Here is an 18,575-nt window from a genome sequence, read left to right as displayed (position 1 = left end):
TTTGGGATCATGGGCTGGTGGTTTTCCTGGGTTTCAGGACAAAGTTCACTTCAGTGGTGTCTGAAATTTTCAACCCCTTCACTCTTAGCCATTAAAGTGATTCGTATTTTTTTATGTGGTCAGTGATGGTGAATTATCTTACATTTTATTGTTTCTGAAAACAATACATTTTACTTCTTTTAGGTGTTGGATTCAGAGTTGGAGGAGAAACGGGTAGCAGATACTTTGTTCTCCAGGTACACTACGGAGACGTTAGTGCATTTAGAGGTATGCATTTTGGAAATTTGCTCTGTAAGTTGTATCAGCTACAGCATCAAAAATATTTACCTCTAGAAAATAATTTTTCTGTTAGTGCCATTTGCAAAGATCAGTGGGCATATTTGTAATACAATTTGTATATTAACTTGACTTTATAAACTTGATTTATCACTATAAATATTTGAAAGGTGAACACCTTTTTTTTCCCCTCAAGAAATGTGGAGCAAATGATTTAAAGTAATCAAGAAGCAGATTAATAATTTTAAGTTTGGGGGAGAAAGTTGAGGTTTCCATATATCATTCAGCATTTTCTTTAATCAAGTTGAAACAAAGAGGTGTGAACACACTTAACCTGTCATTTTACTTGAACAGATTATATTTACTGGCCAATCTGTCATGGTATTTGTGTTTGGAAAAAATGTAATTCATGGAGACAATGTATTTTTTGTTTATTTGTTTGGCTTGGTTTTTTGGTTTTTTTTAAAGATGAAACACTCATTTCAAGCATAGCAATATGCTTATACTTGTCATTGAATGTTTCACAGAATCACGTAATGGTTGAGGTTGAAACAAACCTTTGGAAGTGATCTGGTCCATTCCCTGCCTGCTCAAGCAGGGCCACGTGCAGCCTGTTGTCCAGGCCCATGTCCAGGTATATTCAAGGGTAGAAACACCATAGGGCAACATCTGCCAGTGCTCAGTCACCCATACAGTGAAAAAGTTTCCTGATGTTCAGCGAGAGCCTCCCATGTTCCAGCGTGTGCCCATCACCTCTGGTCCTATCACTGAGCACCACTGAGAAGAGCCTGGCTCCCTGTTCTTTGCACATTCCCTCCTGATCCTTCTCTTCTTTAGGCTGACGAGTGCCAGCTCTCCCAGCCTTTTCTCATAGGAGAGATGCTCCAGTCTCTTCATAATCTTTGTGGCCCTTTGCTGGACACTGTCCATGTTTTTCTCACACTGGGGAGCCCAGCACTGGACACAGAACTCCAGGTGTGGCCTCATCAGTGCTGAGCAGAGGGGCAGGATCCCCTTTACTGACCTGCTGGCCCTGCTTTGGCTGATGCAGCACAAAGCACCATCTGCCTTCTTTGCAGCAAGGGCACACAGCCAGCTCACACTCAGCCTGAGGACCCCCAGGTCCTTTGGTGACAAGCTGCTTCCTAGCTTTTTGTTGCCTAGGGTTGTACCTTCCCACATGCACAGGTCTTCCAAGGCAACTTGGCACTTCCCCTTGCTCTTCATGAGGTTCCTGTCAGCCCCTCTCTCCAGCCGGTCCAGGTCCCTCTGGATGGCAGCACAACAGTCTGGTGCATCACACACTTCCCCCAGTTTGGTGTCATCTGCAATTGCTGAGGGTGCACCTGCCCCATCATCCAGGTCATTAATGAGGATGTTGAACAGGACTGGAGCTCAAGTATTGATTCCTGGGCTATACTGCTAGTTGCCATCCTCCAACTAGAAAATCATTCAGCTGGTGTTCAGTCCACCTCAGTGCTCATCCAGACCATATAATGAGCTGGGATTTGGGAAATTTGAATTTCATTAATTCACATTGACATATTGGTGGTGATTTTTGGGGATTATTTAATTAATTTATTTATTTGTTTATATTTCATGTTGTACTTTGTTCTTTAAAGCGCCTTGTTCAGACATCTTTTGAGGTGCATATATTCTTGCTTTTACTCTGTAAATCGCATCCTGTGTGGAGGTTTTGGGTTACGGCCTCTATGGTCATCAAGAGCAAAAAATGTGTGGGTTGTCATTCCCATGGAATTCATCCATCATACATTACTGCTGTGGGATTTAAACAAGAATGTGAAGATCCTCGTGGCCTAAGTGATAATGAAAATGTTGGGCCTGAAAGAAGAGAAAGCTGAAAAAGAACAAAAAAATTAAGGGAGGAATATGCATTACAACAGTAGGTCAAGCTATGCCTGTGGCCTCTCTGTCCTTCTGTGGTATCGTGATAAATGATCCACAGACTCTACTTGGTTTAGAATGGAGAAGTTACCAGGTAGGTGCAGCTTCCCAATGCCATGCAGCCTCTCTTCTGTGCATCTCTGGCAAGGTTTGGGCAATACTTAGCTAGAATTTTAAGCAGCACTGTCTGAAGCAGAAGGTATGGTTTCTGCCATGACATGAAGATATAATATGGCTTAATGGCAGTATTGGTAGAGGATGAGGAAGGAATAAACTGAGGGTGCCACCACTGTTTGAGAGCATATTTGCAAATGTGCACAACTGAAATTGAAAGAATTGATTTTCATGAGGAGTTCAGATGGACCCTTACAACCCTTGGGATTCTTTGCCTGCTAAAATCCTGAATAATTAAAGTAGCAAACCTCTAAAGAGACCATATTCATTGACAGCCTGCTCTTCATTATTGCCTGGGGACATTGAGAGTTCTCACTGTTTGAGAGTTCTCACTGTTCATTTTCACTCTTAAGTATAATATATGAGTATATAGTTATTAAAAAAAGAAACAAATGAGCTCAGTAACCGTCACTGCACACTAGTTGAGAATGTCTTTGGAAATTTTTATTAAGGACTTGTTAGTCAAAGCTTCTATTCAACCCAGTTGCATACACAGAGAAACTGCAGTGAAAGAAATTATCACCTGAAATTAAAATATCGTTTTACACCCCCAGCAGACCCTCTGCAGTAGACTTCCTTACTTTTTGCCTGGAATATATGTGCAGGACTTAGAAATGCCATAGATATGAGCCTGCAAAATTACGAAGTTTAAGAAGTGTGGACTGATAGAATTATCATGTAGGAGTGTGTCATGAGTGTCCACCAGTGTCATGAGTGTGACAGAATGCCCTCCCATTTTTCAGTGCTTTTTGCTTGGTAGTCTGTGATCATATTTTTAAAGTAAAAAATCTCTCTTTTCTGCCATTTGTGAGAAAAAGTGTTTTTAATATCTCCTACCTGTGAAAATTCCAGTAGAGAAAAATGTAATGTAAATCTAATAAAATGTCCTAAACCTTCACAGTAGTGTTCAAAGATATTCAATGCATAATCTTCAACTAGTTTCACAAGTATTTTTAAATTTCAGGAATAACCTAAAGGTATTTTTCTTGTAGTGAGATGTCTGTTGATAACCACAGCTCATCAAAGCATAAGAATACAGTCATTGAAATTTGTGTGTAAGCACATGCAGTTGTTGCAATTTAGAACAGAAGATAAATGATGAAATATGCTCAGTTAACTTGTCATTCTTTCAGTAGTACATCAAAGATTCCAAATTGTTCAGAGTTCTGACTTACAAGAAATTGCAAATATAAAATATTTGACTTGCTGTAGTAAGATATTTATGTATTAGCACCCAAATCTATTTCCTATCAATTCTGGGGGGAAAAAATGCCATAGTTAAAATCATCAACTCTCATGTTCAACTCTTTCTAAAAAGAATATTTTTCATTTCATTAACCAGGTAGTAAATGAATTCACTTTCCATCCCTTCTTACCTATAATCCTGAGCTAAGAATGCATATGTAGATACACACTTTCTGCTAAGATAAGAAAATAAAACTTACTGTACCTTGTGTAAAGTAAACATATTAAAATTTAGCTGGAGAACCAAAAATACATTCTACAAAAAAATGTGTAAAGAGCCATCTTAGAAAAATATTCATTTCCCTATTTCATTTTCTTTGCGTTTTATATTGTAAAAGCAAAAATTATTGTGGAGTTATGTCTAATAATGGATACAGTTATGTAACAATTAAAAAGTTGTCAGAAATTTGTCTGCCTTTTTATATATTCATAAGTGTTTATAGTTCAGATTCAAATTAAAGTAAATCTAGCCATCTTTAGGTCTGTAAAGGGACCCAGTCAGCTTTGAACTTAGGCTGTAGTGATATGCAGTGCAGTTGTCACCGTGGTCTTGTTTTATTCTTCTATGTAAGCACCTTTGAATCTGAATTTTAAAAAACGTGGGTTTTTTTCTAATCCCTAGAATGTTTTTTTTCCTTCACTTTGTGTAACAAAGACTAACGTTGTTTCTAATCTGCCATATTATTCTCTTACTCCTTTCCAGCATGTGTAAGAATATAATTGCTATCCTCAAGAATCAGTGTTTAAAAGTTATCAGTGATAGGTCTTTTAGCTGTTCTGTATGGAAGGTTTTCACATTTTGTCATTTGTATATGTGCAACTGTTGCATTGTTTGAAGCAATTTATAATTTTTTGTCAATATTTTTAGAGCAAATTTATGGGGAATTCTTGGATCTCTGTTCAGCTTTGGTTTTTTTTCATTCCCTTTCCTGTTCTCTCTCTTTTGTCGCACAGTGAACAATATTGCATTCTCAGCTTCTTCTTTTAATCCCCACCTTTTCACTGATTTATTTCTCCTTGCTATCACTCCCTGCAAGAATTATGTTACCCACATTACATATAATAACATAGATGGACCTGCTTTTCTGAGTGAGGTGTAGGGTTCTTAGTTTTGTCTTAGGGTTTGTTTTTTTTGGTTGGGGAGAGTAACTAGTTTTGGCCACCAAGTTAGTAGATCTTAAAAAGATGTTTTTCCTCATAAGCATGTGAATTGTATGTTGTCATTTGAACATTATTCTAGACATTAGATTCAATGGCCTTCTCTTTGATACTCTCTTGAATCTGCTAGTGTCTTGAATAAAGTTAGCTTTACATATTCACAGAGATTCATGGCTATGATATAATATTATTTTAGCAAATCGGTCATCTCTGACCTTTATGAGGTCTTCATATGTTAAAAAATTTATATTGAACCAGGATCAACAATTGTTTGCCTCCTTTCTTTTTGGAAAGTAAGTTCTGAAAATGTCACTAGGGAGTCTGTGTTTGCATTTTGTTTTTCACAGATTGAAAAAAGGTAGAATTTTACTGAATTGATATTGGGTGAGTGGATAGATCAGCAAGTGCAAACACCTTGACTTGCATGAGAAAAAAAAATTAAGGTAGTTTCATGTATCAAATATTAGATACCAATATTGAATGCAATATACTGAACTTGTCTCATGCTTCACTGGGACCTCAAGTTCATTTTTGTGCTGCATGTCTTTGCTTTTTAAATATAACTTGTAGAAAGTTACTTCCCCATGGGCATTAGCTTTGGAATTGCCTTTCTCAGAGGTTGTGCTTACCTTTGAGGCTACTTATTTTGAATGAAGCAAAGCCAGTTCTGAGCCTGTGTATGGAGATTCAGGTACAAATCAAGTGCTGACTTTGAAATAACAAGGGGTTTGGGGCTTCATAAAATTTGCCATTCTGTTACAGTGAAAGCTTATAAGTATTCTACTCACGTATGAGTACTACACTGTTCCTATGAAATACTAGAAGTAGAGCAATGAAGAAGCTGAATAAATAGTTTGAGCAGAGTGCTCAATAATTTATAACATGCGCAGAGCGCAAAGAAAATAGGTTTTGAAGAGTGTTTGTTTTTATGAATAAAAAACCATGCAATTTTAAGCATCTAGGAAGTCCTAGAAGTCTCAATGTCTGTGGCAGATTGTCATGCATGTAATTAAAGAGTTCAGGACTGTAGATCAGGATAGACAGATTAGCAGAAAGTCTGTCAGACTTGCTTCAGAAATTCTTAGCAAAATCAGCTTACAGAAGGAGAGTGTTTCTCTTTAGGATAATTTGCCTTCATGTCAGGTGTATTTAATTTGAAAAACTGTTGAGTATTTCTGATATTTGAGATATTTCTTCTAGAAAACATTATAAACAGGAGTAGCATAGGTGATTCTTTTTAACTAATTTAAACATTTATTGCCAGTTAAACTTGGAATGGTCATTCCAATGTTGTCATGCACAATTTTTAAAAATTAAATACTTAAAATATGAAGCCGGTTTAACATGCACCATTGGCTTTGTTTGACATGGGTAAATAAAAGCAGGGAATATTTAATATGATTGCGTTATATTTGCACAGAACACAAAAGACATACACGAGCACAACTTCAGTATTTATTTCAGTTGGAAACTCTGCATAGACAATTTGCTTTCATTTGAACCTACTTTCTGAAGTATATAAAAATGCATTTTCCAGTCTTTGTCATATGGCAAATAGTAGCTAGTAGCTTCTTTGTCCCAGAGCAGTGCTTATTTGCTGAATAGCTGAAACAAGGAAATCAAAGTAGTTAGATAAGCTGGACAAGCTTAGGTCAGATAGTGAAGCTTGAAGAGAATTTGCAAAAGGGAAGTGGCATGATCTCACTGTGGTCAGCGTTCTTGGGTGAAGTGTTTCGAGCTTTGAGTATTTCAGAGAGTTGAACTGAAGGAAGAAGAAGCAGGGAAACATCAGTTCCAGCATCCCTCTGTAGTTGTTAGAAAAACATTTACTTCAGTTATGGCTAAATGTATCTACAAACAGAATTATAAAGCACTGTAGGAATTTCTGAAAGGTTTAGACTAATGTATCCGTCCATTTTTTCACTCTTAACACAGCACTGCAGATCAGATACTTGTGCCAGAAGTTCATTTATGCTTCCCCTGATTCTGATTTAGATGGTTGCCTTATATAGTAGCAATTAGAAGTTTCCAGCTATCTTCAGTTCATTTTTAAATTGCTCTATTTAGATGAAAATGCTGATTAAAATTTTTTCTGTGCTCTGAAAATTCAGATTGTTTCAAAATAGTTTAATATTGCCAAACTGAAATGTGTTGGAATTTTTTTCCTTCCTCCTATGGTGCTACTCTTAAAGAGACACTGTGATGTAAGGACTAAATTTTTCAAATATGAAATTACTTTGATGGTTTGGGGATGATTTTGCAGCAGTGTTCAAAAGATAGAATAGTGATGTTTTCAAATAAAATTCCAAAACTGAGAGACTTAATATCACTGATTGCATTTTAAATTTTATAATTTTATTTCTTTAAGTAATAATATTCTGAAAGGAAGCAAGCGTTTTCCAATTTCCATTGAAATTGATGTAGTGCAGAGTTCTAACTACACTAAACTTATAAAAAACTGAGTTCTGCAGCATCACCTGTGTTATATAAATAACAAAAATTTAGTTTGAAATTAGGAGGGTGGAGCAAAAGACACTTTACAAAGACCTTTGTAGCAAACACTGAGGTATTGAGATTGTGAGTGAAGCTGCCTGCTGGGAGAGGATGAACAGTATATAGGTATCTTGAACTTTTTCTAAAACCATTGACAAATAGTTGAATTTCATTTTCTCTTGAATATTTTCTTACCATTCCCCTTCTTTTTTCCTAATAGCTTATTCTTTTTGGCACTTCTGGATTCTTGATTTGGCCATTTGGAAGAAACATTTATTTCCTGTAATTGAAAACTAGTGCATGATCGGGAATGGTACTTACTCAATGCAAGTACATTTGTAGGTAGTCTTGATGAAAGAGCTACTGTTCTTATTTTTCTTTTCTGTGTACAATGAAGACTTCCCTTTTCTGTCGCTATTTTTAAAGGTACAACTGTTGTATACTGATTCAGATTTTTAAATCCAAAAGTATTTATTGGGATGCACAGAGCTGGAGTAACTAAGAATTTGTAGATGCCATGATGATGAGCATTATGAGAACCCAGTGAAATTGTGTTAGCAACTATTTCACTTAAATAACACATACATTAGTTTACAGATCTACATTGTGAACATACTGAAAACAAATTTTAGCAAATTCTACTATCAGTAATGGTGAAAAGCGAACTGATTATTATCCCTTAATAGTGAGATGTGGTGTGACGGAAATAGCTAGCATCTGAAAAACTGAACTGGTAGTTTTTACTCTGTCAAGTTTCCCTGTGTTGTCCCACTCTGCTCATTGTCCTTTATTCTGTTCAAATGTACTACTTTTTCAGTTTGGAATCTGGCTATTGATGGGAGGAAAAACTCTCAGAAGTTACCACTTGTCACCAGATCCATAGCTACTCTGCTCTCATTCTTACCTGAAACATACACTGTTGGAGGATATTTTTTCAGAATGTTCTGCTTATTTGCTTTGGAGTTAGATCCATCTTCTAGCTACAGCTATTATTGCTATAAACCATAAGAAAAAGAAACTTGCTTAAAAAGGAACAAAGATTGAACTCCCAGATGACCAACTATAATTGAGTAACTATCAAGACAACTGGGTCATTAAATTAAAGTGTCAAACACATCAGCTAATGATGATACAGTACACTGACAAATGAATCATCTATTTTTACTTGCCTTCTAGCATATCCAATTTTAAGCAGAATTGCTGTCTGTATTGGTATATCAAGTTCACCTAATGACTTTTATTACAAGGATTTCTGGCAGCTGCATTATTAGTGGCTAAAATCATTGCTTTTCATAAATCTTTCATTTTTCTAACTTTGATCAAAATATAAATTTGTTTGAAACAAAACTACTTTTTCTGCTAGTGTAAACATGATACTGTTTCATTTCCCGGATACTAGTTCATAGAGATCTACATTTTCTAATACAGCAGTTTTCATCCACCAAAGTTTTTTTTCTATATTAGGATTGCTACATATGCAGTACTGAGGTGTTCAAGTTCGAGCAAATTTGAGTAGTATTTTCACAGTATAGCAGTTTTACTGCACACAGTAAGATTAAAACGTGTTCTGTCTTCTGGTATTTTTTACACACCAGAAAAATCTTATTTATATGTAGTAATTTGCAGGGTTTCAGTTGCTAACGATTAAACTGTTTCACAATTTGTACAGATAAACACAAGGACTGCTCTGGTGTAACTTTACATCTGACACACCAAAAGTGAGTATTTTTAAAATTGCTTACCTATATTTTTTTTCATTGGAACATAAAGTGTGGATTCCTTTGAAACCATATGAAATAAAAATAATACATACTTCACAATATTAAGAATTTCGAAGTCGTGTCATCTGTTGGCAAAAACTTTCATTTCTGCTAAGAAACTGGACATAGCTGTGCTATGAGTACCGAGTTAATCCAGTTTAAGAGCTTCATATTTAGAAGTCTGGGATGAGAACAGCAATTACACAGATGATAGCTTTGTCCTATTTCCCATACTTTGCAGAGAATGCTTTAGAAAAGGTAGCAAAAAAGGGAGGGAGAGGGGAACTGCTGTGAAACAGCTTCTTTTTCAGTACATCTGTTTCAGATGTAATCCCATGTTTAGAAATTAGTGGTGTCAAATAGTATTGCATATTGAGTCACTTGCAGTTGTGTTTTACAGACTTGTTTACCAGAGCTTGGGTTTTGCATTTCAGGCAGCCTTTGATTGCTGGAATGTATCTTATGATGTCTGTGAACACGGTCATACCACCAGGCGAGAAAGGTGAGTCATCATTTTACGAAGTGATTGTATAATTTCAGCATCTGATCTATATTTATTGCTTATTGTGTAAGAAAATTTGGCAGAGGCTTGATGATATGTAGATGGACAAACTAATTATTTGATTGATTGAACAAATGATGGAAAAAATAGTTATGTGTAAGATTGTATCCTATTTCCCTATGACTACATCAGTAAAGGCAATCAATGCTGTATAAACACAATATTGTACAACTAATAATGACTATTTCTTTAATTTATTTTCATCTTAATATTTTACAAAAAATGCCCTACCTATTTTCTAATTCCTCCTCTCCCCTCTAAAAAGCCATAAACTGTTTTGCACTCTGCTTCATCTGTATTTGTCATTCATGATATTTGTGATCTACTAAGACTTCAGTTTTACAAAATTAATTTCTACCAGTAAGGAGCTGCTATTTAAGAATTTTATTCCTGTGCTCCTAGTAGGTTAAAAGGTCAAAATGCTGGAAAAAAATGGTAATAGGAAGTTTCTGAACAGTTTTTATTCAGAATCCTGAATTCTATGTGAAACTCAGCTTGGAACTCCCAATATCCTTTATTCCAGTTAGCATAGACTGTTCTGTTTAAGGAAGTTGAACACTGACTTTACTCTGCTATACCAAAATTTTAAAGTAGATAACCAAGAACACCATTTGTCCCATTCACAGCTAGCTGCCTAAATAGGATGAGGTGGTTGACTGCTCAGCTCACTCCAATTGTTTAGTGAATTCAGCAACTTGAAACATTCTTAAATTTGAATTGAAATGAAAAGTATTTTGCTCTCCAACATGAAAACATACCAAATTAATCCCCCACTGCCTCCAAGCATATTAGATCAGTGTAGGAATTTAATTTTACAACTGGGAGGGTGAGGGAAAAGGGCAAACAGTTCTGTGGTTGCTGATAACTGCGTTCTTATGTTCAGTCAAATTTACAGCCCTTAAGTGGAGCGTGAAATTTGTTAAAACAGGAAATGTGGAGATATCTCTCAGAAAGGCATTGGGATTTTTCTGTAGGCTCTTCCTTAGGTGCTAACACAAGTACTACCCTGTAAACTTTGTTCAGCACTTCTCTGACAAAGTCTCTCGTCTAACCCTAAATTAGGTCTGGGCCTTTATAATCAAGACTTCATTGTAAATTGTATCAGTTTAAAATTATACCAGTTTATTTTAATTTTCCCCTGAGTAGACCATTTACCATAGTTGTGTTTATGTTAAGCATCCCTCAACATAGTCTGTAAGTAAATGTATTACTGTATTTTGTTAAATAGCAGTATTGTTTATCAGAAGAAGTTCTTCTGGCTTTCAGCCAGAAAGATTTTATATGTATGGCAGCTGAGTAAGTAATTTTCAAGTAACCTGCACTATATTTTATTAGTTTTTCTTTGCAGATATCTTGAGATGGACACTGCAGAAGTATAAGATATTATCTATTATCTTTTGAAATCATCTGTTGTCCAGTATAGGTATACTTTCTGTAAACCATGCTGAATGAAGTACAGTAATTCAGCTTTTCTCTGTTTGATAAATGATCTGTTTGTCATTGTTTATTGTCATTGTTTATTTTCACAGTGGTTGATGCAGACATTGCCTGCCATTACAAAAGGTCTCCAATGCACCTTTTTGCCTACAGAGTTCATACACACAGACTAGGTAAGAGTAATATAGGAATATCAAATACTTAACAGAAAAATGTTGGCACTGCAATGTATTTTTTTAAGTACATCTCACTTCTCATGCATAATGATATCTTATAGGTAAAGTAGTGAGTGGATACAGAGTGAGAAACGGTCAATGGACATTGATTGGTAGACAGAGCCCGCAACTACCACAGGTTGGTTGGATTCTTTCTTTTAGTTCAGAATGTAAATTTTAATTATCTTTGTTTCAAACTGAGAAGCTGAATTGGAAATCACATGTCCACGGATTTACGTCATGGTATTTCCACTGGTTATGTGCTGTTGTGCTCCTGGAAGTGAATATTGCTAAGTATTACCACAGTTAGATTATGATGCAAAAGTCATTTCAGAGATATAGCACTGTCTTTCTCATCAGTGTCTATTGACACAGAGAATATGAAGCACTTTCACTGATTGTAGTGAATCATCCTTTCTTTCAGGCATTCTATCCCGTGGAATATCCAGTAGATGTTAGCTATAATGATATCCTAGCAGCCAGATGTGTGTTCACTGGGGAAGGCAGAACTACAGAGACACATATAGGGTAAATTTTATTTATTTGCTCCATTTCCTAACTGTTTTTTCTGGGGTATTCGTTATATGTAGAAATGTTTTTGTTTCATGTCTTCTTCCAAGGTAATTCTAAGAAACAATTTCTATCAGAATGTTTTGTTACGCTGTCTGGTCTCCTTAAGATTTAACTCTACACAATGTTCATTGATGTTACTTACATGAATATTCACTTTGCTGAAGTGTTCAGAGCACTTCTGAAGTGAAGCTAGGCTGCCAAACAACTTACTCAGATGTTGGGCTGATCTGTTCCTACAGAAGGATTCAGAATATCAATTCTAGAAAATATATTTTTTAGTATATTGACATTATTAACTGTTTAAAGTGAAATAATAAGGCTTCACAATTGTCTCTGTTATTTCAGAAAGAAAATTTATAGAAGCTTATAAAATTCTGATATTTTGACCTGTGGCAAAATCTAGCCTTAAAAAATCTGGACTAATACTGCAATTACCTTTTTTCAGTGTAAAAATATACAGGCTTTTATAAAAAACAATCAAACCAGAAATGACTATAATAATAAATAGGAAAATCTGAACTGTGTTAGTCACTGATGCTATTCAGCTGCAGGTGACAGACACAGCCCTGTAAGATCAAGAGGACAAATATAGCTATAAAAATAGATACAATATTCATACTCTTTTAGCTGGCTCTGGTTCTCTGAACTGTAATTTAATGCATATGTGGAGATACAAAGATGACCTGTGGAAATCTCATCGTTCTGGGAGTGTGTGCTGCAGCATTCCAAGGAAAGAGATTTTTATGCACTGAGTACCCTAAGATTGCATCTCAGTAGAGGGGTAAGGATTCAACATGGATTTATCACCTTCCGCTGGGCAGTTAAAATAATGATGAGTAACAGCCAGAAAATATTTTTCGTTTCAATTCAAATTGAATTTTGAGTTGAGAAGAAGTTTTTACAAATATCATGACATTAAAAACATAAAACTTTAATTCAACTGCTGACCTTTATTCAGAAGTTCAAAAAATTTGTCATGTTTCTTTAACTTTCCCCAAAGTAGTTTCTATTTGTTGAATAATCCTTACGGTTTAAGAAACAGTCTTAGGACAATTATGGTATTTTCTTTCAATGTACAAGTGTGCTTTCAGTGGGGAAACTCTCAGTCCTTTTCATTACAGTATTATTATTATGATAATATGGTGTTATAATGATGATAATTATTTTACTCTTTTCATTCAGTTATTATTATTTATTTGCACTATAATATATGAATGTGCATTGTATTAATCTTGCCATATTGTTTATTAGTATTGTCATTATTATTTTTAGTATTACTATTATTTATTTATTACTATATAGTATTATTATATTTTATCACAAGTTTTGCTTTGCTTTTGGGGAGGGCAGGAGTGGGGGCAGTGAGCAACAGTACTTAACTGCCACCTGAAATTAAATCACCACAAATACTTAAACTCAGTAGTGTGTCAGGTGAACCACAGCCTGTATAGTTTCCACATCCCGTTTTCTACTGGAGTCTTAAAGAGGAAGCAATTTCAGTGATGGATATTGGAGGTCCAACAGTGAAGTTAATGCTTTCTAAAAGCTTAAGCAGAACTTGCCCAGTCAGAGTCTCATTTTTGTGGTCTCCAAAGGATGCTAAAACTTCCAGCTCATGGAAAAATAACCAGTTCCCCTTTTGAAACAGTCTCTTCTCCCATGTTTCCCTCTCTCCCCTCTGGCTTGTGTCATTGTTGTTTCTATGGTGAATAAATGAATGCTGCAGGATGCTGCTGGAAAAGTCAGCACTGATGTCTTTTGCAAACAGCTAATAGACCACCTCTGTATTTTTTTAATGAGTGTAGGCTCACTGTTTAATTGTGAAAGCTAATTAAAAAATCTTGGTGTAAACCCCTGTATTTTATGAACATTTCTTTTAAAGTCCTAGCTTATTCATTTTCAGGATTGTAGCTCTAAACAGAAGATAGTAACCTAGAGGAAGGTTCCTCTTCTAGAGGAAGAAACAGACCACAGTTGTAAAGAGGCCATATATACTCTGCTTTACAAAGTAATATTTTTCAGAAGAAAAACTTTCTTGTGCCAGCTGTTTTTTCTGTTGAAGACAAGATTATGTAGCAGTACAGAAGAGCCACTTCTGTTTCAAGTACATGCACAACATTTATCAAAGAGCTGAATTTTGCTGGTGTTTTATCATTCCCCTTGCACTCATGTTTTTGTTACAGAAGCTTACAAACAAGTTATTCTCAAGATAACAGTGCTATGTTCTCTTTAAGACATACTTATGGTATCTAGATATGTAATGAAAATAGTTTTGCAGTATTAGAACCCATGTGATTGGGCAATAAATGAATGCGCTTGATGGGGAAAGGGGGAAGATTTGTCATAAAAAATAGCCGCTGAATGAAACATGTATGTTATTTGCAACAATTTCAAATTACATTTGTCCAAGATTTGCAGAGAAGTAAGTGATTAGTAATGTAATGAATGATATAGCTCTGTCATATTTCATCAGAACATGTGCACAGTTGATAACACAATGAGAACTGTGTGGAGTATGCTGGAGAAAAGAGAAGGCAGAGCAGTTTAAATAGGTGATGCAGTTTTCTATAAAAACAAAACCAAATTGCTAGTAATTTCTGAGGTATGTGGGGATTTTGTGCACACTCATTTTCTCCAGTATAAACCAAAAGAAATTTCTGATACTCACTGCAATGCAGGTATTGCTTGTTTTAGTTTGGGACATGTAAATATTTGATTGCAGTGTTCTAGTATCCTGTTAAACAAGTTGGATGAATTAAATGAGCTACCCAGCTCATTATTTTCTAAGTGCCACATCTTTTCTGTATTGTGTAGGGGTACTGCCAATGATGAAATGTGCAACTTTTACATTATGTACTATATGGAAGCCAAGCATGCTGTCTCATATATGACCTGCACACAGAACGCAAACCCTGAAATGTTCAGAAATATTCCAAATGAGGCAAATATTCCTATTCCAGTCAAGTCTGATGTGCTGAAGACGATGCACGGACATCATGAAGGTGAAATATACTTGTAATCCGTTTTATTCATGTTATGCTCACTGATGTATTTCTCTGTGTTGTTTTGATATACAAAATTTTCCTGAAGAGGTAATACAGTTCTGCATAAAATTCAAATTGCTAATTAATGAACCATCATGGGATTCCACTGTTGGTTTTGGTGGAAGTGTCTGCCATAGTATTTTGTCTGTTTCTTTCTCATGTTGTCTTCCAATTTCTAACACATTTTTACAGCTATGTGACCTGTGTGGCCTAAGGATTGGTGTCTTTTTCTATGCCAAACTTGATATTAACAGTTTCTTAATGTTTACCTTATCTTCTGTCTATTTCCTACAAAATTGTATCGTAACATTTCCCTAGTTTTCTAGATCCCACTGCCTTGTTATGGAAGGTATCAAATGTTTACATTGAACAGTAGTAGGCATATAAGTTGCAGCCGCAGTATTATCCAGAAGTAATCTTACTGTATGTCTGTGTATTATTTCTATGTACATTTTTTATTTCTATGTTTATTTTTACTTCTATCTTCTAATACAAATCTTAATTTTTTTATTCCAGTTGTTTAGTGCTGCATTGTTTGGTACAACTACTATTTGTGTATAAAAATACTAAATGTTCCTTTCCGAAGGGCGTTTTTCCACAGTAGGGAGATACTCAATTCCATTCACATGCAAAGGCTAACATCATATCCTAAATCCATTTTTCAGAAACCAAGGATAGCGATACAAGTTATTTGCTGCAGCAGGCCAAAAAAGAAGAGGCGGAGATTTTGGATCAGGGTATGTACTTGTTTATTTCTATGTCAAGTAAAGGACTCACTAATGTAAAATACTGATAAATTATATCCTGGTTTTTAATAAGTTATGAAGTTTTTAATCTGTTTATCTTTAATTGATGCAATTTGCAATGTTCTCTAAAGCTATTAGGGTTGCATGCTATATAACAAATAATAAAAAGAATTAGTTTACCACTGATCTCTAGCCTTTTGGGTAAAATTTATTAGTGCATTTTAATCTTATAAGGTTTTCCTGTTCTTTGTTTAATTAGCTAACAAAGGTTTTGATTTATTTGTATGTGCATGTATTCTCTATCTAACTATTTGGTATTAACTCCTCATTGATTTCTCAGTTTGTATTACTATGTGTATATTACGGAATAATGTTCTTATGCCTCTATATTTGCTGTGCATGCAGCAAGTTGAGTGCAGCTGTTTAATCTTGTATTTTTTTTCACTGTATTTGTGTATATGTGCACATATGCATTAGAACTCAGACAGGAATGTGTGTAGTACTTCGCTGGAGAAGAAAAATCTATGACTGCTATAAAGATTTTAGAAATACTCAGAATATTACTTACATTTCAGAAATATCTTAGACTCTACTTTAAAGTTTGTGTGAGTCATATACTGTTTGATAAATATTGCCTCAGTATCAAGATTTTTCTAGAGACTAAGGGGAAGACCTCATCAGCTACAGTTTCATACATTTTTCATTGAAGAATGTTGAGGTTCAGAGACTAAATTAAAGCAAATCTCCTTTTGACTTTAAGAAGAGCGTATGTTGGCCAGTGTTTAGAATTTTTGATAACATCTCACAAAGAGGATAGATTTTATATGTACTCTGCCATTTTTTAGAGTTAACTCAAATAATTAAGTTTTAGTTACATAAAACTAGTTTCTAGAGTGTGAAACTATCTTGAATGAAAGAACTTTGAACTATTACAAATAATATTTACAATGGCATATCTGATATTTATTTTAGTCTATTCAGGGTGTTATTTTTTAAGACAGAAAAGCAATTCAAATTTTTTAATCCTGTTTCAGAGCAGAACAAGCTATCTGCTTACAAATTTACATCAAAATTCATGCTGACAATCTGCTTTACCCTTATGTTACCTTATTGGTAACATTGGTGCATTAGCATTTGGTCAAGGTTCTTGTTATGTGTATGTTTTATTGAATTCATTAGTGTTTGAAAAGAAGTGTTGAAAAAGGTCCTGCTGTTAAAATCCTTTTCATTTGTCTTTGAAATGTATTTTGAAGATATTTCTGCAATGCAGTCTGATTTGCTGAGACTGCTATTTAGTATACATCCTCATCTAACCTGTTTCTATGGAAACACACAGAATTGTTTTGTTCATTTGAAATTACTTGGGTTCATGATGTGAAATACTACAACTTGGTAGTTGCTGTGAATTTCATTTTGTGTTCTTAATTGTTAGCTTAAGATAAATTCTCCCATCATTTACAGGAACCTGTCTTCAATTTTATATTGATACAGCTCTAACTTTAGTTGAATTATGTCTGAGTAAGCAAAAAAAGCAGCAGGAAAAACTAGATCAGGTTTGTTTTTATTTTTTTTTCCAAGAGGGAAAGTTGAGTGGCTGGCTTAGAAAGTGGGTTTTGGTTCTTCAAGTGCTCCCCAGATATACTGGGGAAATCTGGAGCTGAAATGGTCTGCTAAAATGTGGCTGTAAAAATTAACATAGAAACTGGAGTCCAGTTTTGTGGGGCAAATCAGTTTTAAGCACATTTTGCCAATTTGTCCATTTCCTCAAGTAACTTAAGTGAGTTTGCCAATATCAACCAAATTTGAACAAGACCTTAGTGTCAGGAAAATTCTACAGTTTGGAGGGAGGAAGCAGTGGACCCTACACAGAAGCACATGCATACCTTCACAGAGGCTGAGGTCTTTATACAAATACATTCTTTCACAGAGGTAAAAGAGATAAGTCTTTCCATTTATGGTCTGGTATGACATATTCTGTATGATAACCTTACCTACAAAACACAGAGACACCAAAACTGAGTCTTCAATTAGTTCTGTTGCACCTGAGCTGTTGCTCAGTAAATTCAGCCTTTCATTTTCTCTGAAGAAAGCACATCAACAATTTTCCAATAACTCTGTGTTTTATCTTGCACGGGTTTCTTTCTCTGTGATTTATTATGTTTTAGCAGCTTATTTTCCCCTCCTTAGTTTCAGGCAACTGAAATAAACACTGTTACTTCACTAAAACTGAAATAGTTGTTAAGTTGTTGTGCTGCCATGGAGGTACTTACTAACCTGGAGGTTAGAGACATGGTCAAAGACACAATTTTTATGTCAATACTCCTAAATCTAAGGATTTGCCTCAAAAGGGGAAAACAAAAAAGGCTGCCATGTGAAAGTATCTGCTTACAAATAATGTGTATATCATGTTTGCCTGAGCATAGAGGTACCTCCTGTCACACACAGGATGTTTATTATATTGGTACATCCAGGTGTTACTATTGCTTTTACACTAAATTTTCAATTTCATCATCTTCACTCATCAGAGGCACATTAATAAACAATGCAGATATATTGAAATAAGCAGTAACCATCACAAAGTGAACCAGCACTCTGCATGAAGACAAAGCCAAATCACTGCTGTGTTAAAATTTAACTGAACTTATCTTGATGAAACTGACCTCATTATATTGTTTCTGAAACAGCAGTGTCACTATTTGGTGAAGATAAACTGTTCATAAGAAGTGAATTATTGTAGGAAATGCAATTGATCTAGAGATTTGGTGTATAGGAAAGTTTCCTGTTGCTGCTGAAACATCAAGTCCCTAGTATAACAAATATTATGTATGTTTATTTTTTGTTCATCATAGAAGTTTGATTAAATTGTACTCAATAGATACAGTAGAGCAAAAAGCATTTATTTGTTAGCATTCATTATCTCTGCCATATGTCTTTACCTGTTGAAAAAACACCTAAATGTGTTTCATTCTGCTTGTTCATCACTTTCC

General features: G+C 35.0%; 1 protein-coding gene across 19 annotated transcripts in view; it reads left to right on the top strand.

Moving 5' to 3' along the window:
- The window catches only part of PAM (peptidylglycine alpha-amidating monooxygenase), a 122,703-nt gene that overhangs the window by 71,913 nt on the left and 32,215 nt on the right, over window positions 1-18,575 (top strand). For all 19 annotated transcript variants that reach the window (XM_032095851.1, XM_032095862.1, XM_032095860.1 and 16 more), the window contains 8 exons: window positions 184-267; window positions 8,921-8,969; window positions 9,446-9,513; window positions 11,103-11,183; window positions 11,288-11,364; window positions 11,650-11,753; window positions 14,613-14,800; window positions 15,508-15,579. In XM_032095851.1, the coding sequence (XP_031951742.1) occupies window positions 184-267; window positions 8,921-8,969; window positions 9,446-9,513; window positions 11,103-11,183; window positions 11,288-11,364; window positions 11,650-11,753; window positions 14,613-14,800; window positions 15,508-15,579 (723 nt within the window). The remainder of the gene's footprint in view (window positions 1-183; window positions 268-8,920; window positions 8,970-9,445; window positions 9,514-11,102; window positions 11,184-11,287; window positions 11,365-11,649; window positions 11,754-14,612; window positions 14,801-15,507; window positions 15,580-18,575) is intronic.

This window comes from Corvus moneduloides, chromosome Z, assembly GCF_009650955.1.
Source record: "Corvus moneduloides isolate bCorMon1 chromosome Z, bCorMon1.pri, whole genome shotgun sequence".
Lineage (NCBI taxonomy): Eukaryota > Metazoa > Chordata > Aves > Passeriformes > Corvidae > Corvus > Corvus moneduloides.
The sequence above is the reverse complement of the archived record's forward strand: the minus strand, read 5'-3'. Positions and strand labels throughout refer to the sequence as shown.